The sequence below is a fragment of the Macrotis lagotis genome, chromosome X, assembly GCF_037893015.1.
Source record: "Macrotis lagotis isolate mMagLag1 chromosome X, bilby.v1.9.chrom.fasta, whole genome shotgun sequence".
NCBI lineage: Eukaryota > Metazoa > Chordata > Mammalia > Peramelemorphia > Peramelidae > Macrotis > Macrotis lagotis.
In genome coordinates this window covers 638,955,517-638,980,025 of record NC_133666.1, presented here as the reverse complement: position 1 = coordinate 638,980,025, position 24,509 = coordinate 638,955,517, and the positions used below count along the sequence as shown (strand labels likewise).

At 38.9% G+C, this 24,509-nt stretch overlaps 1 protein-coding gene across 5 annotated transcripts; it reads left to right on the top strand.

The window, feature by feature from the left end:
* The first annotated feature begins 1,449 nt into the window (after positions 1 to 1,449).
* Positions 1,450 to 16,906, top strand: SLC1A6 (solute carrier family 1 member 6). Of its 5 annotated transcripts, XM_074200082.1 has the most exons (10): positions 1,450 to 1,657; positions 1,930 to 2,067; positions 3,348 to 3,552; positions 7,219 to 7,261; positions 7,588 to 7,603; positions 7,652 to 7,931; positions 12,542 to 12,775; positions 14,595 to 14,789; positions 15,955 to 16,089; positions 16,497 to 16,906. In XM_074200082.1, the coding sequence occupies exons 1-10, from the start codon at positions 1,450 to 1,452 to the stop codon at positions 16,687 to 16,689; spliced, it is 1,647 nt and encodes a 548-aa protein (XP_074056183.1). In that variant the 3' UTR covers positions 16,690 to 16,906. The 5 variants fall into 5 exon arrangements, with proteins under 5 accessions (XP_074056183.1, XP_074056184.1, XP_074056182.1 ...); XM_074200083.1 differs by lacking the exon at positions 15,955 to 16,089; XM_074200081.1 differs by having other exon boundaries at positions 7,588 to 7,931.
* Positions 16,907 to 24,509: the final 7,603 nt, after the last annotated feature.

The following is a 24,509-nucleotide window of genomic DNA, read 5'->3' as shown; positions in this document are numbered from 1 at the left end:
TCATGAATGCTCATGAAACAGTTTTTTTTTTTTAGGTTTTTTTCCAAGGCAAATGGGGTTAAGTGGCTTGCCCAAGGCCACACAGCTAGGTAATTATTAAGTGTCTAAGACTGGATTTGAACCCAGGTACTCCTGACTCCAGGGCCGGTGCTTTATCCACTATACCACCTAGCTGCCCCTAGAGCAGGGTTTCTTAACTTGAACTCAGAGAACTTATTAAAATTTTTTGATAATTATATGTCAGTATAATTGTTTTGCTTGGTAATCCTATACATATCTTATTTTATTCATTTAAATGCATGATTCTGAGAAGGAGCCCATGGGTTTTCAGAGACAAAGTAATCTGTGTCTATCATATGAAGGGTAATGAGTTAGAGGGTAAGGGGATAGTATACCAGGATAAATAGAAAAATATGTAGGTTAATGGGAGTATAAAAGGGTGTGTAAATCAAGGGGAGGGAGGCATAGAAAGGTGGGTAAGGTAGGAATTCTTTGAAGGTAGTTGATTAAGAATAGGTGGTTAAGGTAGTTAGTAGAAGTTAAGTAGAGAAGTGAGGAAGGGTTGTTTTCAGGGAATATAAAGTAAGATACAAATCAAATATATATCTATGACTACACATGTGTATATGTAACTATGTGTATGTATGTGGGCATGTGCATATATATGTTTCTCTATATGGATACATATGTATGACTGTGTATACATCTCTCTCTCTCTCTCTCTCTCTATATATATATATATATATATATATATATATATGTATATAAACTTAATTATACCTGTCCTGGAGGAAATGGGAGGAAAAAATGAACAGTGTACAGCAGAGAATAGAAGAGACCCTATAAGGAAGCAAAGAAAAAAATGGACAGTTTTGAATACAATGTGTACTATTTATTATATTAAGCTTTATTGAAATAGAAATTTATTGTTTTATATTATCGATCCTCTCTTATGTTTTGCTGTACTCATGACAATGATTTTATGTTTTATTTTGTAAAATTGAAAAAAGTAGATAAAAAAGGTTATGGATACCTGTTCTAAAGTTCTCTTTGTTTAACAACAGAAACTTTTCTGATGCAAGTGATAATGATAGCATCAGTTCCCCACATATTTCTCAGCATGATAAAGGAAATCTCTATATAATTCCTATTAGAAGGCTCATGTAGGACTCTGAAGACAGCCACTCCATCTCACCATTCTCATCACATACCTCAACCTTGTAAATTGAATTTTAGCTTCAAGTTTCTTCTAAGTTCATGCACCTAATAGCCAAACATAGAGGAGCTTTTCTAGGTTGTCCTCTTTTGTTCTCATTTCTTTCCGCATCCCTCTCCACCTCCTCACCATGGCTGCCCTCCTTTCAGCCCTTGCTCTTTTCTTCCCAGAGCTGGGGCTCCCTGTGTACTTGCTCTCCAAAGTCTCCACAGGCCTGAGCACTGGTTCTAAGGATGAGTAGCCACGCAAACAGCCTTTTCCTGAGGGAAAGTGTTTCCCAGCGTCTTGGGAGGCAGAGTTGGCTACAGAGTTTCCAGGACTCCATGCAGCAGCGTGCTGCCAGAACCCGACTGCAAATCCAAATGATGAACCGGGAGCGAGTGTTCCGGTTCCTGCGGAGAAATGCCTTCATCCTTCTCACAGTCAGTGCTGTGGTCATTGGTAAGCACGGCAGAGTGAATTACAGACACTACTGTCAGGGGAGTGGGTGTCTATTGGATGGATGATTTAGAACAAAGTCTGTGTTGATGGGGTTTGGGAAGTAGTTCAGGTTGAGCAAAGGTCTAGAAGACAATCTCCTTGCCCTCAATACATTCATATGGGTCTTGTCTAGGGCTGTCCTGTTGATGGACTGCAGCTTGGTTACCTTTGAGCAATAGGAGACCTACAGTCCCTCATCACTTTTATTTCCCACTTTTTTTCTCGGCCCTTAGGGATCAGCCTTGCCTTTGCCCTGCGCCCTTATCAGCTGACCTATCGTCAGATTAAATACTTCTCATTTCCTGGAGAGCTGCTGATGAGGATGTTGCAAATGTTGGTGTTGCCCCTCATTGTATCCAGCCTAATCACAGGTAAGGAGACCCAAATCTTCCTCCAAAACTCTCTTTCTAGCATCCCACATGTGAGGATATTATCTTGGCCCATGTCTGCATGCACATAAGCATGACCTTGGTCCAGATCCTTGAGTCCAAAGCCATCACTAACCTGGAATGAGACTGTAATGCAACCTAGAGTAATTATTCTATCTAGGGATTCAAGTTTTCCTATTCAAGTCTTTACTCACACCAACTATTCAGACCCACTGATCCTGACTCTTCCATTGAAGAGTCAAACTCAGTTTCCTTTGGCTCTAAGGAGTTACCTCCTTTTATTTGTTGTTCATCCCACATCTCTTTTTTGAGAGCATGTGTGGGCTAGATTTTCTTTTCAGAGTGGGACAAAAATGGAAGAATGTTGGACTTTGTGGATGCAGCCTTGTTATGGGGGCAAGAAGTCAAAAGAGAGGGGAAGGTTGGTGGGGGAATAAGGGGAATCAAAAAGAAGCTTTCAGATGTTGGTAGTCAGTGATAGCTTTTATTGGTGGTGGTGGTGGTGGTGGTGGTGTGTGTGTGTGTGTGTGTGTGTGTGTGTGTGTGTGTGTGTGTGTGTGTGTTTATGATAAAAGTTTGTAAAACAAGATTGGTTTTATGAGATTGGGATGGGAATATGAATGACCAAAAAATATTTACATGTGATTCCAACAAGATTTTTGAACTGGAGAATGCCAGTCTAGGGCTCTCCCTATTAGGTAATTCTGAGTGCCAGAAAATTAAGCTCTAGCTCTATGTACCTAAAATGACCAGGTCAATGACCATATGGTGAGTTCTTTTGTAAGACCATCTAGGACATGTCCCCCACAACTGCCCTTTATGTCTAGGGAAAATTGGAGCATGGCCTGCTCTGCTTCTTGTGCCAGGAGAGAATACTTCCTAGAGCCCAAAGTACCATGGTATATACTTTGGGCAACAGAAGACCTGGAAAGTCTAGAGATAGGAGGGGATGATAATGGTGATGTAGAAGTGTAAGGTTATGTAGTAATGATAATGGTAGGTAATCAGTAGGAGAATCAGTGGAAAGGGGATATAGTTGGAAGGCAAATCAGAGGGGAGCCAATGAAGAAGGGATGGAGTGGAGTTTGAGGAGTCCTGTGAAGTTTGAATTGGGTATAGAAATAGAGTTGTTGGGATAGGGAGTCAATAAAGAAGGATATAAATGGTGGGTGGACTAAAGGGAAGTAAGGTAGGTGTCATATAGAGGAACTGATCTGGTAGTGAGGGTGAAGCAGAGTGCTGAGCTGTATGACTTTTCCCAGGTATGGCATCTCTGGACAACAAGGCTTCGGGGCGGATGGGGATGCGGGCCGCTGTTTACTACATGGTGACAACAATCATTGCTGTCTTCATTGGCATTCTCATGGTCACTATCATTCATCCTGGGAAAGGATCCAAAGAAGGGCTTCACCGAGAGGGCCGCATTGAATCTATCCCTACAGCTGATGCCTTCATGGACCTTGTCAGGTTAGTGTTCTTCTTTATTCCTCTCAGATCCAGAAACACTCCTGTCCTGTTGCCCAACATCAGCAGACTTATGTCTCTTTCCTTCTTTCTTCCTTGCTAGTTGAACTCACACCTTGGGAAACTAGTCTTACTGCTGTTCCTTAAGTTCTTTATTTCATGAGGTAGTCATTTCTTCAAGCCTTCTGTAAATACCTTGAGGACAGTTAAGAGTCTCATGTTTCTCAGTACCAAGCATAGGGATAAACACAAGAAAATAATTCATGAATACTTTCTGCTTAATTGATGGTTTGATTCTATTCTCATTTGTGACTCTGAGCAAGTGACTTCACCTCTCTGAATCTCAATTTCCTCTTTTCTAAGGCAGAATAGTAGGAGATTCACTGCATATCTCACTGGAAGACCAATTCACTTTTGCATGACTCTAATTATTAATAAGTTTTCTCTCATATTGAGCTGGTATATGTCTCTCTTCAATTTACTTTTAATTCTACCTCTGAGACAAGAGGAAATCCAATCCTATATCCATATAGCAGTTTTTCAGATGTGTAAAGAGAGCTATCATGTCTAGTCTCATCTCACCCACTTCAAGGTAAGAGATTTCATGGGATGGAACATATGTCTAGAATATAACTATGGAAGGGTATACTTAATTTTAAAAGAACAGAATAGGGAAAAAGAAAGACCTACTAGTCCAACAACTCATTTTTTTAACCAAGGGGAAAATATGATGTAATTTCCCTAATGTTTCATAAGTAGTTAATGGCAATCTCAGACCTAGAACCGAAATCTCACAAGTTTTATAGAAAGTATGTCAATGGATCTGAGACCTCGTCAGTATGGTGCTTCCTCCATCACTGAAGATCATAACTCATCCAAACTTTCTCATCTTAAGTGATTCCTGTCCTTCTTTTCCCATAAATTTCCACAGGTCCACCCCCCCACCACCCCTTGCTACAGAGCTCCCTCTAGGTTGCTTGCCATTGCAAGTATATCATCAGCAAAGCTTGTTGATCATTCTGGGTCCAGGAGACTGAACTCCTTGAGAGCAGAAGTATTTTATTTTTTGCTTTTCTTCATATCCCCAGCATTTATTACCTGGTAGAAATTTAATAAATACTTTTTGACTGGATAGCTGGCTGGCATGAACACCACACCTTCTTATGACATTCTTTACAATATGTATCCTAAGAAATTTCTCATGGGTAATATGTTGTATCTAATTTTTGACTACCAAGTACAATGTTCAATGAATCAAAGCTATACAGCATCACCAGAAGAATCGTTTTAAAAATAGATTTTGTTTCCTGGAGTATGTAGTCACTTAAAAGCATTACACACAAAAATTGACCATGTACTAGCCATGCTTGGCTTATTGTTCATTTACGGTGACTGTCTAAGGTCTATGTTATGAAAGATTTGTGAGTTTTGTATCCAATTGCTTCACATACTCTGATCAACAGTCATTCTTCATCTACTTGGTTTTTCCTGTATGCATAGTTAGGGAATTATCATCACAAAGATTCTTACTTTTAGAATTGGAAAAAATTAGAAAGATTATCTAATGGAATTATCTCACTTTATATATGAGGAAACTGGGGCCCAGAGTAATGAAATTTCTTAGAATTTTATTCAGGTAGTAAGTAGCAGAATTAGGATTTGAACTCAGATTTTATGTCTCTAAAACAGATCTTATCCTCAAGGATCTTACAACTGAGTTTCTGAGTAGGTAAATGAATTGCCCATGGGCTCAGCTAGTTAATAGTGGAGCTTGAACTTTAAATCTAGATATTTTGACTATTTTATTTAAATTTTTTTTACTGATACTAAAAAGCTGTTTCTATCACTTAACATACATTCCCCCAACCCATAGAATCCTCCCTCACAACAAAGAAGTCTTTTGATTATCTAAATCTAATGACTTTTGAATTAATATAGAGAGAAAAATACAAATGGAGGGAAGATATCAAGGAGGGCCATAAAGAATTAGTAATTATAAATTTAAATGTGAATGGGACGAACTCTCCCATAAAATGTAAGTGAATAGCAGAGTGAATTAAAAACCAGAATCCTACAATATGCTGCTAACAAGAAACTCATTTGAAGCAGAAAGATACATATAGAGTAAAGGTAAAAGGTTGGAGCAAAATATATTTTGCTTCAGCAGAAGTGAAAAAAGCCAGGTTAGCAATCCAGACAAAGCAGCTTCAAAAATAGATCTCATTAAAAGAGATAAGGAAGGAAACCATATCCTCCTAAAAGGTACTGTAGACAATGAAACAATTTCAATACTAAATATGTATGCATCAACTTCTTAGAGAAGTTGAATGAGTTACAGGGAGACATAGAAAGCAAAACTCTACTTGTGGGAGACTTCAACCTCCCACTTTCAGATTTAGATAAATCTAACCATAAAAGGAACAAGAAGTAAGTTAAGGAGATAAATAGAATGTTAGAAAACCTAGACATGAGAGCTTTGGAGGAAATTTAATGGGACAGAAAGGAATATACTTTTTTCTTGCAGTACATGGCACTTACACAAAAACTGACCATGTACCAGGGCATAAAAACCTTATAATTAAATGCAGAAAGGCAGAAATAGTGAATATATCCTTCTCAAATCATAATGCAATAAAAATCACATTCAATAATGGGCCATGGAAAGATAGACCTAATTGGAATACCTAATTTCAATTAGGTCACTAATTGGAAACTGAATTAATATAGAGGCAAATATATTTACATATACATATAAATAAACATATATATGTATATATATGTGTATATATATGTATATATACACATATATATACACATATATATTTGAGAGAGAGAGAGGAAGATGAAAGCAGCTTGCAAAGGATTACTGTATTGTAAAGAAAGGAAGGACGGTAGAGTAATGAACTGCAAAGATCCTGTCAAGGAAACTTGATGGAGAGAGTTGGAGAATAGATAAGCTGTTTAGTCAGGTAACTGCTATTCAGGAGTTATTGTGTGATTGGAGACTATGCAAATCACAGATCAGATAAAGCTTTAGCTAGCAATTTTGGCATTGGGGAAAGCATCATGAAATACCTTAAAACCAGCTTTTAAAAACAAATTTAGTTGAAGGGGAAAAGAGACAGTAGCAGTGACACCATAAGCAGGAATGGGTTAGTCCATGAAGGAACTGCAATGCTTCTTTCACTGTAGCTTCCTATTTAATTATTTTTGTTAACTAGGTGCTAAACACAATTGTTTCAACACTGCTAATGAATTGCAGACACTATTAGCATTCTCTAAATTTTGTTGTTCTAGGGTAAAGTCCCATTCATCTCAGTCTTGTAATAGCTGCTGTGAGGTCAGAGCTGTTAGGTTCTTGGCTTTCTTATAGCTAGCATTATCTACAGCTCAAGTAATGTAGGCAATGGAGGTAGATGTTAGCATGCATGATCAGAGAGGGGTTTGTGTGTGTGTGTGTGTGTGTGTGTGTGTGTGTGTGTGTCTCCCCAACTAGGATATTCTAAGATACTTTCAGCTAGGGATAATCTACTTCCTGCAGTTCTTTCCAGTTGTGTTTCTTAATGTTCTTTGTGGCAAGGTCTTATTTACCTCTAAGGTTCTATGTTTTGTGGTGATACTATTCCTTATGTTTTAGCCTTAATGTTTTCCTTTCATGGTTCTTTGCAGGAATATGTTCCCTCCCAATCTTGTGGAAGCCTGCTTCAAACAGGTAAGGGAGAAGGGGCAATGTTTTGTTTAAGGGGTGGGTGGAAGAATGGTGCTCAAGGGGGCCTAGGGATGGGAGGGAAGGAGAGAAGTCCTTTTAGGAGTAAACAGTGGGGCCTGTGTAGGTAAGCATCTATTAATCAAATGTCCAAGTTAAGATCTAGAGAGGTCCAATTTGCCAGGACCTCCCAGAGGGTAACATAAAGTCTGAAGCTTTGGGTTGAGGGAATACTGAAACTTTACAGAAATTCAAAGTTAGAAAAGATCACAGAAGACATTTAGTTCAACTTGTTCTTGGTGGTGGATGTGGCTTGATCTTTTTGATTTCAGTTCAAGACACAGTACAGTACCAGGGTAGTGACCAGGACCGTCATGAAGATGGAAAACAGGACAGAACTGACTACCTCCCCTTCACCACTTTCTCTCCTGGACAATGGTACTGGTGTCTTGGACAATGTTACCCGTGCCCTTGGCACCCTACAGGAGGTATTGAGTTTTGAGGAGACTGTACCTGTACCTGGCTCAGCTAGTGGCATCAATGCTCTGGGCTTGGTGGTATTCTCAGTCAGTTTTGGCCTGGTCACTGGCAGCATGAAACAAAAGGGCCATGCCCTGAAGGTATTCTTCAACAGCCTCAATGAAGCCATTATGAGACTGGTTGGTGTCATTATCTGGTGAGTAAAGCAGAATAGATCTGTTTATAGTTTGAGATCAAAGGGGTTAGGGCTCAAAGCTGGATGGGAAAGATTGAAGATGCTAAAGGGGTACTGTTGATAATCAATCAATTAATATGCATTCGTTAAGTATCTACCATGTGCCAGACACTTAGGGAATACAAAAAGAGAAAAAAAGATGTGACCCGTGAGGAGCTTCCAATCTAATGGGGGAGACTAAATTTCAAACAAATATATGCAAAGCAGGTTATATACAAGATTAAGAGGAAATAAGAACAGAGGGCAGGTATTAGATTTAAGAGGGAGTAGGGAAGGTTTCCAATAGAAAGTGGGATTTTAGTTGAGACTTAAAGAAAGGAAGGAAAGTTAGCAGGTGAAATTGAGGAGGGAGAGTCTTCTAGACCTGAAGGACAATCAAAAAAAAAATACCTGGAAATGAGAGATGGAATGTCTTGTTCAGCTGAGAGGCCATTGTCACTAGACTGAACATTATATGTTGGGGGAGTAAGGTATAAGAAGCCTGGAAATGTAAGAAAGGGGCTAGTGTATGAAGGGCTTTGAACACCAAACAGGAAAAGAAACCAGCTAGAGAGAAGAGACTCACAAGTTGATGAGGTAGGGGTGGAGGTGGGGAAACAACTAGAGAGGGGGGACTTAAATTGGGGTGTAGGGAAGCTAGTTTTAGAGAATACATAAGCTGGATATGTGTCAGAAAAGGAGGATCATGAAGATATATGATTCAGATAAGGAGAGGGTTGTGGGGAAGGATAAAGGGTAGGAGGAAGCTGGCTAAGGACTAGGGAATACCATTCCCTTGGGATATGGCCCCAGTATGGGATAAAATAAGGTCCAGTGGATCTGATGGCTTTGGAGAGTAGATGAGTAGAAAAGTCTTGAAGCATATACATAATGGGGAAGTTATCAGGTGACAGCTCTCTACATGTCCACTGAAAACTTAAGAAACTCCAAAATCATGATAAAGGCATAAAAAGTTCTTGAAAACAGTGAGAGTAACTTTAGGTTCTATCTTGGCTCACTGAATAGGAGTTTAAAATATAAATATAATGATCCTATAATAGTTGACAAAATTATCAAAATTGTCTCATGTTTTCATTTCACATTAAAAGTCTTGTTTCAGGGGTGGCTAGGTGGTGCAGTGGATAGAACACTGGCCCTGGAGTCAGGAGTACCTGAGTTCAAATCTGAACTCAGACACTTAATAATCACCTAGCTGTGTGGCTTTGGGCAAGCCACTCAACTCCATTTGCTCTGCAAAAACCTAAAAAAAAAGTCTTGTTTCATTCCTAGCTTCATGTTACTCAAAGGGATATAGACTTCCTTTATATTTATAGAATGGAATTAAAATGAAAAAGATACAAAATGAAATGGAATTTAGTATAATACAAACAATATTTCATTTGAAGTCATAGGACCTGGGTTCAGATACTTATTGTCATTCTTCTACTATTTGTGTGACCTTGTTTAACCTCTCTGAGTCTGCTTTCTTGTCTATAAAATGAAGGGGCTGAACTAAATGACTACTAAAGTTTTTTTTAGATCTAACTCTATATTCCTTTGATCCAGATGTATGCAAAATGTAGGAATGTGTGGGCAGAAACAGAAAGAGCCTTGAGGCCTTGGGATTAGAAAATGTGGGTTCAGATCTTGCCTCCTTGCCATAATTAGCAATTGCATCATTATGGGCAAGTCCCTTAAACTTCCAAAGATTTAATTTCCTCCTCTGAGATGAGGATAATGCTTGCCCCATCAGTTGCCCACAATTTTTGCCAGATACTTAATAAAATCATCAAATTCTGTAAAAATGAAACATATTATTATTCCACTCTAAAAAAATCTGATGTAAGAGTTATGCTGACTTAAACAGTTTTTCTCTATGCTGATGCCCCTACCACATGTGTGCACAGTAGAGAAAAATAAGCACAAATAATTTAGATTCAGGAAATCGGGGTACAAACCCTATCTTTGTATCTTTCTCCTAATGTGACTTTGGGCAAATCTATTGCCTTCTTTGTGCCTCTTTTTCCTCTATCTGTAAAAGGAGGGGATTGCATTAGATGATCTTTTTCTAACTCTAAACATGAGATGAAAAACCATCCTTTAAGAACACGTATTTCCTGGGGTTGTGTTTGAAAATAGCTAATAGAAGCACAATATCTGTATGGACCACTAGAGGGTGTTCAGAGTCCAAGTTACTATCTCAGAGGTGCATATTTGCACAGATTGAGTTCCTTACACGGAACATTGGATCAGGATTGGGGAGCACTCATCCTGCCAGACTGTCTAAGTCCTATCTTAGTTCAATTAATAGAGAATTTAAAATGTAAAGACAATTGTCATAAGATATTTCGTAAATTTTTCAAAATTGACGCATCCTCCCATTTCCCATTAAGATTCTTATCTCTCTCCTAAATTCTTTGACCTAAAGAAATAAATGTTTGTATTATAAAGTACATTTATTGAAAGGAATAACAATTCAAAAGAGGCATTTTTAAAACTCCAGGCCAAATCTCTCACTGTGGGAAAGAACTGACCTTCCCTCCTTCTTTTCTTCCCCTTCCTCCCTCCCTCCCCTCCTAATCTTTTGCTGAGCATTCCCAGATTTCCTTTAAGGAAATTGGTATTACTGCCCTCTACTTTCAAAGCAAATGGGAAATTCTTTTACCAGTCAACTCCTGATCCTTCTTAGCTGATTTCCAGATCATCATCCTTTCCTCTCAGGAAACTTCTGCAAACTCAAATGGCAGAATCACCAATTGGCTTGCCTTATATTTTCATCTTGCCTTCTACTGCCATGCCCTAACCAATTAGACTGAGAGAACATCATTTGCTTCAATGCAAGTTTAACATCCCAACTAGATGGCATTCTTGGTCATTTTCACTGCTTGTCCACTTGGTCATTCGTTGAGCAGTCTATTCCCTTCATTTTATTCCATGCAACATGAGATAACCTTTCAGAAACTCCAGAAGGTCATTTTTATTAGTTTTTTATATATAGATTTGATTATATTAATAGTTCCTGACAATTTGCTTCTAGACCCATGAAATCCTTCTCTTTTATGGCATCTAATAGATGCAGGGGAATGTTCAGGGGTACAGAAACGTAACTTGTTTCAAGCCCAGCTTACATTGATAAATGCTTTAGTTCATCAATGAGTCATTTCATTTCATGAGATTTACAATTGGAAAGAGACCTTAACTTTCATTTAGTTCAGTGGTTCTTAACTTTTTTCAAATGTCACGGACCTCATTGGCAGTCTGGTGAAACCTAATATTCTTGTGGTTTGTTGCCAACATTCATATTGAAGGGAAATGCTAATTTTATGTTAGAGATTGGTGAAAACTGATATTACCTTTCCCAATTTCATAGACCTTCAGTTAAGAACACCTGATCTAGTTCAATCTTCTCTTCTTACATGTGAGAAAAACTGAGGTTCATATAATAATTAGTAATAATACTAACAACTAGCTTGTTACAGAATTTTAAGGTTGGCAAAGCACTTTACAAATATTCTCATCTGTAAAATAAGAGGGTTAGGCATATGGTTGTGAAGATTTTTTCCAGTTCTAAATCAATGATCTTGTTTCCCTTTCTTGCTTTTTTTAACTAATAAAAGTTGCAGAATAGTTTGATACAGCAATTCTAGAGACAAAGACCCCAACTGAGGAAACCAGTTGAATGAAACTCTGTAGATAGGGGCAACCTCTGTTTGAGGGTACTTTTATTCTCACTACAACCTGGAGATGATTGCTATTATTATCTCCATTTTGCAGATGAAGAAACTGAATCAAACAATTTAAGTGACTTGTCCATGGTCATATTGCTAGAACATGTCCTGATGATGTGTTCAACACTACATCTACTGCTCCATCAGAGAGAGGAATTGACTTGCTTATGGTCACATAGGTAGCAAGAGCTGAAATTTAGGCTTAAGTTTTCTGGCCCCAGAATCAGTAATCTTTCCACTCCACTATTTTATTAAAGAAAAATCCAAGCCAGAGATAAAATTATGCAGTGAAAAGAACACAGGATTTGAAGCAAGAAGATAAGAGTTTGAAGCTGGCAGTGTTGGTATGAGAGACTTGGCTAGGCAGGGCCAAGAAGAAGGGGAGAGGAAGTCAAGGGGAAAGGGTAAGGGAACCAGGTCCTATAGTGGAGAATGGACAGTGTGAGTTGGGTGCTTCTGAAAACTATGCCTGACTCTGCTGCAATCAGGAAGCCTTGGCAAGAGATATATTGGATGAGGCAGGACCACCCATTTGGATGATTCCCCTGTATCAATAATGACCACTTAAAGTTCAGCCCAAATTTTTTAGCCTTAGAGTTTGTAGCACTCTCCTTCCATTGAAGAACAGAGGGGCAAGGGAGAGAGGAGAGTAATGGATACCCAGGTACTGGAGATGGCCCCAGGTCCAGACCTGGGTAAAGTGCCTTATAGGAGAATAGCCAAAGGAATTGATGCTCTTGGCTTTGGGTCCTGGGGAGCTAGACTAACACAATTTAGTAGCAGTTTCCCTAAAAAAAAACTTGGCCTTGACTAGGGGTGAAACCAGGGAGCTTTATGACACATATACTTTGGTCTGGGATCTAGGTATGCTCCTGTGGGTATCCTGTTCCTCATTGCTGGGAAGATCCTAGAGATGGAGGACACAGCTGTGGTTGGTGGACAGTTGGGCATGTACACATTGACTGTCATCGTGGGCCTGCTCATCCATGCTGGTGGTGTTCTCCCACTTCTCTACTTCCTCATCACACACAAGAATCCTTTCCCCTTCATCGCTGGTATGCTGCAAGCCCTCATCACAGCCATGGGCACTTCCTCCAGGTACTGACTCCCTAGACAAAATCCCCATCTCCACCTTCAGTCCCAACTTCCATCTGTCCCTTCTAGTCATCTAGAAGGCCCTCTTCAAGGCTCCCCAGGCATGATCCATTCCTGGAATATTGTATCAGATTTTGAGTGTGACATTTTGGAAAGATATTGGTAAACTAAAATTGACCTAGAACAGGGTGACCAATATGGCAAGAGACTTGGATCCCTTAAATAATATCTGTCTAGGCTAAATAGCATTATGGCACAAATATAGATGTGTTTGTCTGTATATGTATGTGTATGTGTGTGTATGTAGTGATTTAAAAATCATAAAGCATTTTCTTGACAATATATAAGCTGGGTAGAAAGAGTTTATTTTTACAGATGAGAAAACTGAGGGCCAGAGGAATTCAGTGACTTGCTCAAGGTCATTTGGTCAAATATCAGAGCAGGGATTTGAGTCAATGTATCTGGATTCCAAGTACAATTCTTATTCCACCCTCTCTGCTCCTGCATTTTTTCCTACTTGACCCCCTTTTCCTTCCTTGTTCGTTATCCAGTTATTCAGAATTCAACACCTCCTTCTCTCCTAATACTCTCTATATCACATCCCAAAGTATGAGTTTTTTTTAAAAAAGCTTTATTTACAAGAAACACCCCCCCGCCACAGTTATCTTGGTATGTCTTACTGTGGTGTGATACTGATCACACGTTCACCCCACTGGCAGCTCTATATTAGAGAATCAGCTGAATGAAAGGTTGAAATGTCCAAGGATGAATTGTGATGATAATTTATTTTGGTCATAGCTACTCATGAATTTCATATAGTAGAGATAGGAAGAAATAGATACAAATAGATGAAGTAGTATAGGGTTCATATCATCTCAGAACCCCAAATTCACAAAAAAAGAGTTCTGCTTCTCTTTCCAGGGTAAAAGGACAAAACCTCTAGGACCCCCACTCTTGGGGAGTCTGTTCAAAAGCTTGGGCTTTAATGGACTCTTGGGTTTTGTAGGTGATACCATGTGGGTCATTCTATAGATCTATTGGAAGGAGAGTCTTAGACTCAAATCTTATCTTTGCACTGATCTGCTGTGTGACTTTGGGCAAGTCACTTCCTCTGCCAAGGCTTCAGTTTTTCCACTTGAAAAATTAGTGTGGACCCAAATATATTTAGGGTTTTTTACACCTCTAATATTTTTGAGATTTTAGGATTATATAACCCCACTAGGGAGTCAATAACCTATGGCACTGGGTTTCCTGAATTCCCACCTGGTTAGTTAGCTTTGATTTTCTCTTACCACCCTCTTTCTATGCCTCAGTTCCACTCTGAACTCTCAAACTCCCTCAAACTGTCCCTCCCTAAGTCTATCCTCTCCAGATAACCTTTACCCCCACTTTCCTCAGGATCCTGTCCCAAAGAAGAAATAAAAGAATTTTACTAAAGTGATGAGATTTGTCTGTTCAGGTAATAGAGAATCCTTTAGATTGGGACTTTTCAGAGGCAAAGGATGAAAGATGTAGAGATCTGAGACTTCTGAAAGTAATGAAGGAGATCTTTCTGGGATGTGAAAGGCCTCTCTAGCATCCATTCATTCACAGCACACTGATTACTAACTACCTCACCTGCACAAAGGGCTAGTTCAGGTTCCCTTCTGGTCCCCAAATTACTTTATTCCTTTATAAATTGAGTCTATAGGATTAAAATGTGTTTTCTTAATACCAGAGAATCTGGGCTTTTAGTCTCTTCTTGGTCCATGACCCTCCAAAGCATTCTGTGGCCCCTCCTGAGAGGTGTCCATGAAATGCTCCTGGAGTCCTATCTCTCCAGCTCAGCAACTCTGCCTATCACCTTCCGATGCTTGGAGGAGAATCTTGGTGTGGATCGACGCATCACCAGGTTTGTGTTGCCTGTGGGGGCAACCATCAACATGGATGGCACTGCCCTCTATGAAGCCTTAGCAGCTATCTTCATAGCCCAGGTCAACAATTATGAACTCAACTTGGGACAGATCACTACCATCAGGTGAATGCTACTGTTGGTCCTATGCCTGATATGAGGGAGGGGCTTCCCTAGTGGTGGGAGTGGGAATATGGACCTGTAAAAAGGGAGAGCTTTTTACTGATTGATGGTAGTAGGGAATGGGGTGGAATTGAAGTTAGGATGAGTAATGGGAGAGTGGAGAGAGGATTGGGTAAGTGATAGGACACTGAGGGGATGAGATTGAGAGGGAGGGTTAAGAGGTTACATGTATTGGGTAGAGGGGAAGGCAAAGAGGTAGAAGTAAAAGGATTCACTATTTTGGGTGATAGTGAAAGGAAGTCATGAGTGATAGGGAGCCCAGGGATGAGGGATATTGTGAAAATGAGGAGTAGCCATACACTTCTTCAGGATGGGTCTCATTGTGTTCCCCTGAAGCTTGATAAGTGGTTACTGTCCAGGATCTTTGCTACTTTAGGAGTCAGTTTGATTAATTGTTAGATTCTAGATGACTGTTTTCCACTTATGAGAGACTGATTCATAAACCAGATGCTGTATAATTAATTCACAGTAAAAAATAAAGAGACCTGGGCAGACTGAGCTGGATGCTCATACTTGCTGCTTAGGGAATACCCTTCCCAATGTCAAATCTCAGAATCTTACTGCTGGGAGGGACATTAAAAGCCATCTCCATAGGGCAATCTTTGACCCAATGCTGGTTCCTCTTCTCCAATCACCTTGACAAATGGTCATCCAGCATCTGCTAATGACCACTAGCACCCTGCTTTTTACTTTCTAGACACCTCTCATTCTGAGAAAACTATTCTTAATCTTGACCCTAATTTGATCTCCCTGCAACTTAAATCTGTTGTTCAACCTTTTTTTTTTCTACTTAAGGCAAAATCAAACCAGTCCAATATCCTTTAACATAACAATTATCTTTCTGCCATGATAGTGATCTTGTTTGTGTATGGGTTAGACTAAATGCCTTATAAAATTCTACTCAGCTCTGAGATTCTATGAAATCATAGGCGTTTATCAAGGGAAAAGGAATCTCAAGTGTACACAAGTGATCAAGAAATGTTTTTTATTCATGATGTTTTATGCTCAGGGAAATGTTCCCAGAAAAATGACCTTTTCCCCTACCCTCACCTTTTTCTTCCTTCTTTCTCTCTTTCTATGTCTCTTTGGACTTGTCTCCATTTGGCAGCATCACAGCCACAGCCGCCAGCATAGGGGCTGCAGGAATTCCCCAGGCTGGCCTTGTCACCATGGTCATTGTGCTTACATCAGTTGGACTCCCAACAGAGGACATCACACTCATCATAGCTGTGGATTGGTTCTTGTAAGTACACATTGGGGTGGCATCTTGCTTCCCTTATGTCCATTGGACTTCACTCTCTAGGAATCTCCCACTTCCATTTCACCAAGGACATGGAATGTCAGGATTGGAAGAGACCTTAAAACTTAAAACAATGGATCTCAGAACTTGACATTAGAAACAATCAGGAAGGAAATTGAGACCCAAAGAGGAACCACAACTTGCTCAAGATTACAGTGATTTGGTACATCCAGTTTTTATTCTTGGCTAGTTAGCTGCATAATAGATTGTTTTCATGTTCCTAGCTGTATAATATGGAGCAACCTAGATTTGTCCCCCTGCCTCTTCCCAACTATTGCTATCTCTTCAAACCCCATATCTTTTCCCAGTCTATGGGTTTTCTGCATCAATGTTCTTTTCTCTTCCCTCAGGGACCGTCTCCGAACTACCACTAATGTTCTGGGGGACTCAGTAGGTGCTGCCATCATTGAGCATCTGTCTCGGAAGGAGCTGGAGCTGCAGGATGCTGAGCTAAGCCTTCCAAGCCTTGGAAAGTCCTATCAGCTCATTGCCCAGGAGAAGGGAGCCAATAGAGCTCGGGGAGGCAATGAAAGCAACATGTGAAAGACTAATGGGTCCCCAGGCTAGAGCCAGAGTCAAACTACCCAAAGCTGGAAGAGCTAGAGACCCAAGGCAGAGGGGTTCCTGGCCCATCTTACTTTGAGTCCAAAGGTACCAGCTGCTTGGTCCTATCTGGATCCTTTAGAAGAAACAAAAATGAAAGTTTATACAAGGCTTCAGTTTCTGCTCAGTGTGTTGGGAGTTAACCTTTATAGCCTGGGCTCCATGGGGTGATATGGATATGGATAAGAAACAGAGCCCATTCTAGGATCTCTTGGGAGGGGGGAGGGAGGGAGCTGCCCCTGTTCAAATGTTTCCTGGGTGTATAAGGGGAAGGGAAAAGTCTCTGTCCCTATGATGCTGGAGAGGGGAGGGGAGTGTCAGTGTCCCTTATGCCAGTGAAACTAAAGAAGAAAGAGAAAGGGAAGGTTGTAGAGTATCTCCTGGGAGGTGAGAAGGAGGAGTAGAGAGACTAGTTAGCAGAAATCCCTAGTCTAGTGTTCCTTGAGAAGTGAAGGGAAGTGAAGGTAGAGAGCAATACAAGGAATGGTTTTTGTCTCTCTGAGGACTCAGGTTTTCTGTTGTATAGACTTCTCTCCCCTGAGTCTTGGTCCCAATTAAATCTCTCCTATCCACGTTCCCATGTGTTCTTTTCTTTATTCCCTATAATCTAGAGCCTTCAAATGCAAGGTGAAAGTGTACAACAAGACGTATTTACTTGGTCATAGGCTGAATCCTGTGACCTTCCTTAGGCTTCCTGTCACAGATCACAAAGATTCTTCTGTGAGCTTTCTTAGTCTCTCAGAACTGAAGTCATCGATACTTCAATAAGAATCCTATCTTCTATCCCTGAACTTCCTAGCTCTTTCCTCTACCTCCTGCCCCTCCAAAGTCTTTCAGTGTGCAGTAAGGTAAAGGGGTCTTTGAGAGAAGAAAGAATCTTGGGGTTATAGTTTCAGGAAAAAAAAATGCTTTACAGGTTCTCAAATTTAGAGCTGGAAGGGATATTAGGGGTCACCTGGTCCAAATCCCTCATGAAAAGGTATGAGTATTGTTCCTTTTTCTACAAACACTTTCCTTCCATAGACCCTACAAGTGGATAGGCCAATGAGCTGGGCTAGGATAACTACTCAGAGCCAAAACAAGGTAGTTTGAACTTGAGATGTTTTGGTTTCCTTACCTCTGCCACATATGAAAATACTGAATCCCAATCTGTTAATGCCAACACTCCATTATGTCTTGCTTAGTTTAGACCAATGGGTTTCAAATTGTGAGACCCTTTCAGTGGTTCTGTGAGGTAAAAACTATTTTCATAATAATACTAAGACTTTTTAATTTCTAAGTTGATGAACATTTAAGATATAATTTGCCCAAACTAAAGCTTTTTAGCATTCTCCATAATTTTGAAATGTGTAAAAGTTTCCTAAGATCGAAAAGCTTAAGAACCACTGTATCTTATATCTTTATAAAAATCTTACCCCACTGTTCTTGGCTCCTTTCCAACTTTATGTGACTCAAAGGATTCCACACTAACAGTGTAGGGTAGAGTCCATTTAATGAATGGTTTCAGGAAAGAAAACCATGACATAAAATGTCTTCAGCCACTGACAAATGACTGCATAGGTATGGCCTAAAATCTATATATTTTTTCCCCAGTCCTATGTTCTTCAGCCATGTATTTTAGGTACACCTGGATCATCTTCGTAGAAGTACTTTTCAGCATACCATTTTAAAAGTCTATAGGTGATGGAGCAGCTTGGTGGTGTAGTGGATAGAACATGGAATCAGAAGGACCTGAGTTCAAATCCTGCCTCAGACATTTAATAATTACTTAGCTGTGTGACCTTGGGCAAATCACTTTAATTCCATTGCCTTGCAAAAAAAAAAACACATACAGAAAAACAAAACAAAACCTAAGAGTGGCGGAAGGAAAGGTATTGTTCCATCAACCTTTACTTCTGCTTCCAAAAGCATGCAACCAGAGTACCCAGGCCATAATGATATTCTCCCAGGGAATTTAGCTCTTTTTTCCATCATTCATCTCCAACTTCCCCCTCAGTATTTGCTAAATGCATTCTCTTTCTGGGTCTCTCCTGCTGCATTGACTAAACCAACAGCCATGGCAATTCAAAATCTAGCAGAAGTGGATAACTACACTCTGCCTTTCTCTGTCCTCTGTAACACCCCCCTCCCCCACCCAAGTTCAGTCTCCATGATGTAGTTGGAAATGACCACTACTTCCAAAGAGTAGTCATAGGATCATAGACTTAGAACTGGATAGGATCACAAAGGTCATCTAGTGGAATCCCCTAATCTTATAAGCAAAGGAAAAACAAGACCCACAGAGATCAAGTGACTTGTCAAAGAGCACACAGATTGCAAATGATTATCAGAATTGGGATTTGAACCTAGGTCCTCTGACTCCAGAGAAAGGGATCTTTCACTGTAGCACACTGTCTCTTTGTTTTAAATACCTCTACTTCTGCAAATACATTGAAGGTAAAACCCAAGCAATTAAACTTGGGTCTATGGCATTTCCGAATCTCTCTGGCACCTGGAAATGGCAAAATAATTGCAAGGGAAGTCCTTCATGTTTTCAAAATCCAGATGAGTACATACTGGCACAGATGAGTGAACTGTCACAGAGATATTAAAGTTATATGGGTAGTAAAGATCTGAACCTGAGTCATCTGACTCCACATTCTGAATGCATCTTCCTATTTGCTGACTCTGGGGCATTTAATAATGACAATAGCAGCAACAACAGCAACAATAACATTTATATACGTCTTTAACATTTTCAGTGTATTCTACAAATGTTATCTTGTTTGATCTTCAAGACAATTCTGGGAAAGAGGTGCTATTATGATCCTCATTTTATAGTTGAAGAAACTGAAGCAGTTAAGAGGTCAATTCACTTGTCCAGGATCATTCAGAAACCAGGGAACTCAATTCATTTCAATAAAAACTTACATACCTGCTATCAGCAAAGTTCTGTACTTGACACCAAGAAAATAGCATATTTTTTAAGGTTTTTGTAAGGCAAACAGGGTTAAGTGACTTGCCTAAGGCCACACAGCTGGGTAAATATTAAATGTCTGAGACTGCATTTGAACCCAGGTACTCCTGACTCCAGGGCTGGTGCTTTATCCACTACACCACCTAGCCACTCCATAAAATTTTAAAAATAAAAAAAGATACAGTTCATACAAGTAGGGAATGAAGGACAGGGTGTGCAACATAACCAATAGAGAAGTTATTCTAATACATAAAAATACAAAAAAAGCCATGGGACTAATAAAATTTACATAGATTTCAAGGAAATGCATTTGATAATGGTATCACATACTATTTTTGTTCCTAGACAAGATAGCAAAATGTGGAGTAGCTGACACACAGTTTACATGGATTAAGAACTATATGATTGGTCAGATTCTGCTTAGACTTTTAATGATTCAATGATTAGGAAGAGGTCTCTGGTAGACTGTCACAGGGATCTATGATAGGTCCTGAACCATTTAATATTTTTATCAATGATTTGGGCAAAAGTCATCAAATTTGCAGGTGGCATGAAATTGGGAAGGATAGGTAAAATTATATGATAGAATAGAGAGGCAAAAAGATTTTTACAACTGAGAGCACTGGGTTAAATCTACTAAGATGAAATTCAATAGGCATAAATACAAAGTCTTACAAGATGGGGAAGGACTGGTCAAACAGTTTTTATGAAAGACCTGTGGGTTTTGTTGAATGCAAATTCAAGACAAATTTAATAGTATTATGTGGCAAATGCAAAAGCTAATAAAATCTTGGGCTATGATAAGAGAGACATAACTTCCAAGAAAAAGAGATGGATCATCTTTCATCAAGCCTCATCAGAAACATTTTGTTCCATTCTGGACACTATGCTTCCAGGAAAAAAAAAAACATTGACAAAATGGAGAACAGGCAAAGGAAGACAAGCAGGATGGTGAAAGGTCTTGAATTTATGTCATATGGGTCTGGTTGAAGGAGCTGGGGACGTTTTGCCCAAAGACGATGGGGAACACCGTTACCTCCAAGTATCTGAATGGCTGACAAATGGAAGAGAAATTAGATTTCTTTTGTTTGACCTCAGATAGAAGAACTAGGGATCACCAGAGGGAAAGGAACAGAGGTTACAAAGAAGCAAATTTGGTCTGGTTGTTAGAAAAAGATTACATATAATAAAACTGTCCAAAGGTTTAAATAGAATGCCTCAGGCTATTTACCCTATATTCAAAATCTTTAGGCAGAGAAAGAATAATTATTTGTCAGCTATGGAATAGTTGGGATAATTCTAGGTCTTTGAGGTTCCTTCCAATATTGAAATTCTGTGATTCTTTGATCCTGAGTTGATTCTATCATCAATAGAGAAAGCAAAGTGGAAGAAGCAATGAGTTCATGCATAGAAGCCTGGGCAATACCCACAATGAGGAGACAGGAGGAGAAATAAGAGGAGCCAGAAAAGGAAACAGAGAAGGATCAGCTAGAGATGTAAGAGAAATAAGTGAGTAGTGCTACAAAAGGAGAAAGGTTTGGCTAACAGTGAAGACTGATCATTTGATTTGATCATGGAGAGAGTAATTGGAAAAAGAAATGGTAAAAATATAAGATAGATTGTAAAGGCACATGGGAGGTTAGTGAATGGTTAGAGATTCTTTTTTCAAGAAGTTTGAGAGTATTTAGATTGAGGGGTAGCCAGATCAGAGAGACATTTCTTTTGGTTAGTTGAGATTTAAACATATTTTTATGCAAAGATCAAGCAGCCAATAGAGTCATGGAGGCAAAAGAAGAAAAAGGAGAAATAGGGAGGGTTAGTAGAAAAATGACTCCAAGAAAGGTAAGAAATTAGATCAAGGGCATAGATGGAAGGACTAGTCTTGGCAAGCAAAAAGATATCTCTTCCCCTGAGATGGAATGGAAGGAAAGAAAGGGTCAGAGACCAGAAGTTTTGAGATGTGGAGGAGAGGAACTGAGGAGGATCACTTCAGATGGTCTTGACTTTCTCCAAGCAACATAAAAGTTTATTAGCAAGAAATGAACTTGGTAATTAAGTAGACCAATGGATGCCTCAGTTAAACCAAAGACCCCAAATTGGAGATGCAACTTTTCGTTGAAAAGAACAAGGGAATAAAGTAGGTGAGAAAAATAATTCAATTGGTTGCCAGGGTGACAGCATTATGTGAGTGAGGAATTATGATTGGTTCATTAAAGAAAGAGGGGCTATATCTAGGTGGGACTGTGCCCAACTCTCTTAGTCTTTGAGGAATGCTTTATTGATTTATGGAACCCAGCTACATCCTGAGACCATTGACTGTGAACCAGTCTCACTGGTTCCTGGGAATGAGATAAGACCACTTTTACTTGGGCAAGGATGGGCTAAAATGGATCTGCTCTTAAGAAAAACAAATGTCATGGAATGTCTCAGAAGCTGAAGTTATGAAGGACAATAGGTTTCTTTGACACAAAGTGATTTGCAGGTAGTTGGTGCTAAGATAACATTCCCTTGATTAAAGCATTTTATGAAAGTGCTGGATTTTTTAAAGATAGCTGTGTTATTTTTTAAAATTTATTTGGTATTCAATTCCCCCCATTTATATGTAAAAACAATTTTTAACATTTTAATTTTTAACAATTTTAACAATTTCAAACTTTGAGTTACAGATTCTCTCCCTTTCCCCCTTCCCATCCTGCCATCATTTAGAAAGCTAGCAATTCTATATAGAATATATATAGTCAAGCAAAAACATTTTTCATAATAGTCATGTTGTGAAGGAAAACATAGATAAAAATACAAACCTGAAGAATACTAAAGTCAAAAAATTATACATCAATCTGTATTCAACACCATTTGTTCTTTCTCTGAGATGGAAAGCATTTTTCATCATAAGGCCTTCAGGAGTTGTCTTGGGTCATTGTCTTCCTGAGAAAAGCTAGGTCATTCACAGCTGATCATCTTACAAATATTGTACAAACTTTGTACGCAGTACATTTCACTTTGCATCAGCTTATGTAAGCCCTTCCAGGTTTTTCTGACAGCATCCTGCTTATCATTTCCCATAGCAGAATGATATTCCAACACAATCACAAACAACAATTTGTTCAGTTAGTCCCCAATTGATGGGCATTCCCTCAATGTCCAATTCCCTGACTCAGAAAAAGATCTGCCACACATATTTTTGTATATATACATCTTTTATCTTTTATTTTTTTATGTGTTTTGGGAAAACCTAGTAATGACATTGCTAGGTCAAAGGGTATACCTTTTGGGCATAGTTTCAAACTGCATTACAGAATGGTTTGGTAAATAAGCAAAGAACAGAAAAAAAATTACGACCATAGAAAACTACTAGAGTGACAGGGTAGATCAAAATACACACAGAAGAAGAGAACAAAATCAAAGCTCCTACCTACAAAGCCTCCAAGAAAAATATGAATTGGTTTCAGGTCATTGGAAATACTCAAAAAGGAATTAAGAAATCAAGCCAGAGAGTTAGAAGAAAAATTGGGAAGAGAAATGAGACTGAAAGAAAATCATGAAAAATTAGTCAATAACTTGATAAAGAAAGCATAAAAAATACCCTAGAAAATAACACTTGAAAGCAGAACATTCAGAGGTCTAGTCCATGTGTTTGTAGGATCATTTCTTCACCATGTCTTCTATTTGACTTTTTTTTAGTTTTTTTTTTTTTGTGGGGCAAATGGGGTTAAGTAACTTGCTCAAGTCTACACAGCTAGGTAATTATTAAGTGTCTGAGGCCAGATTTGAACTCAGGTATCCCTGACTCCAGGGCCAGTGCTCTATCCACTGCACCACCTAGCCACCTCTGTTTGACTTTTCTTTTACCCATATCATCTTGTACGTGTTTAGGAAAAAAAAAATCTCTTATCTTTCTTTTGTTGTTATTACTGTTATATTTGTTAGTCTTTTTTGTATCCCTGTTGACTGGGGCATTGAAGAAGCAAATAATTGATCAGGTCTGGTTTTCTATCTTGGAATGTTTTGAATATGCCTTTTTATTGCATGTTCATTTTTTTCCATTAATGGATAGGCTCAGATTTATAGATGGGTGACCTGAGCTTCTATCGTGAGCTCTGTTGCTTTACAGAACAATTTTTTAAAATTCTCTCTTATGGTTGTGCAGAACAGTCTTGTGTTTTTCAAATGTTCTTTCCTTTATAGTTGAGGTTGTTTCTCTTGGTCACTTGCAGAATTTTTTGTTTATCAGAGGAATTGTTAAATTTAATCACTGTGGTGTCTTGTAATTTTCAGCTTAGATTTAGAGGTGATCTGTGGATTCTTTTGATTGGTATTTTATTTTCCATGTTCAGAAGTTCTGGGTATTTTTCTGGTAGCATTTCTTTCATAATCATATTCAGGTTTTTGCTCTTGATGTGTTCTTTTGGGGGTTCCTTAATACTTAAGTTGTGCCTATGCATCCTGTATTCAAGAGAAAGATATTTTGCTCATGTGGATATCATGCTTTCTTTTCATGTTTTTTTAAATTTTCTTCTTTCAGATGCTTCACTTCAGTATATTTGCTTTCTTATTCACCTATGTTTGCCACTGTGGATTCTGTTTTTTTCTAGTCTTCAAGTTATTTGGTTGTTCAATCCATAAATTCTGTTTTTAAAATTATTATTTCTCATTTAAGCCATTCAAGAACAGCCTTCTGTGATATTAAATTCACTTCAGAATCCATAGTGTTCTCTGCCTCATTAGATGTGGATTTCTTGGTATTATTATATTTATTCTTAGATATTTAAACTCTTTCCCCTGATTTGGAGAATATTTTCCCCTT

Coding starts and splice junctions, on each gene's coding strand:
- SLC1A6 (XM_074200081.1), top strand. CDS start 1,450: ATGAGTAGCCACGCAAACAGCCTTTTCCTGAGGGAAAGTGTTTCCCAG. Junction 7,262..7,587: donor TGGAAGCCTGCTTCAAACAG/GTAAGGGAGAAG, acceptor TTTTGATTTCAG/TTCAAGACACAGTACAGTAC. Junction 14,790..15,954: donor GGACAGATCACTACCATCAG/GTGAATGCTACT, acceptor TCCATTTGGCAG/CATCACAGCCACAGCCGCCA.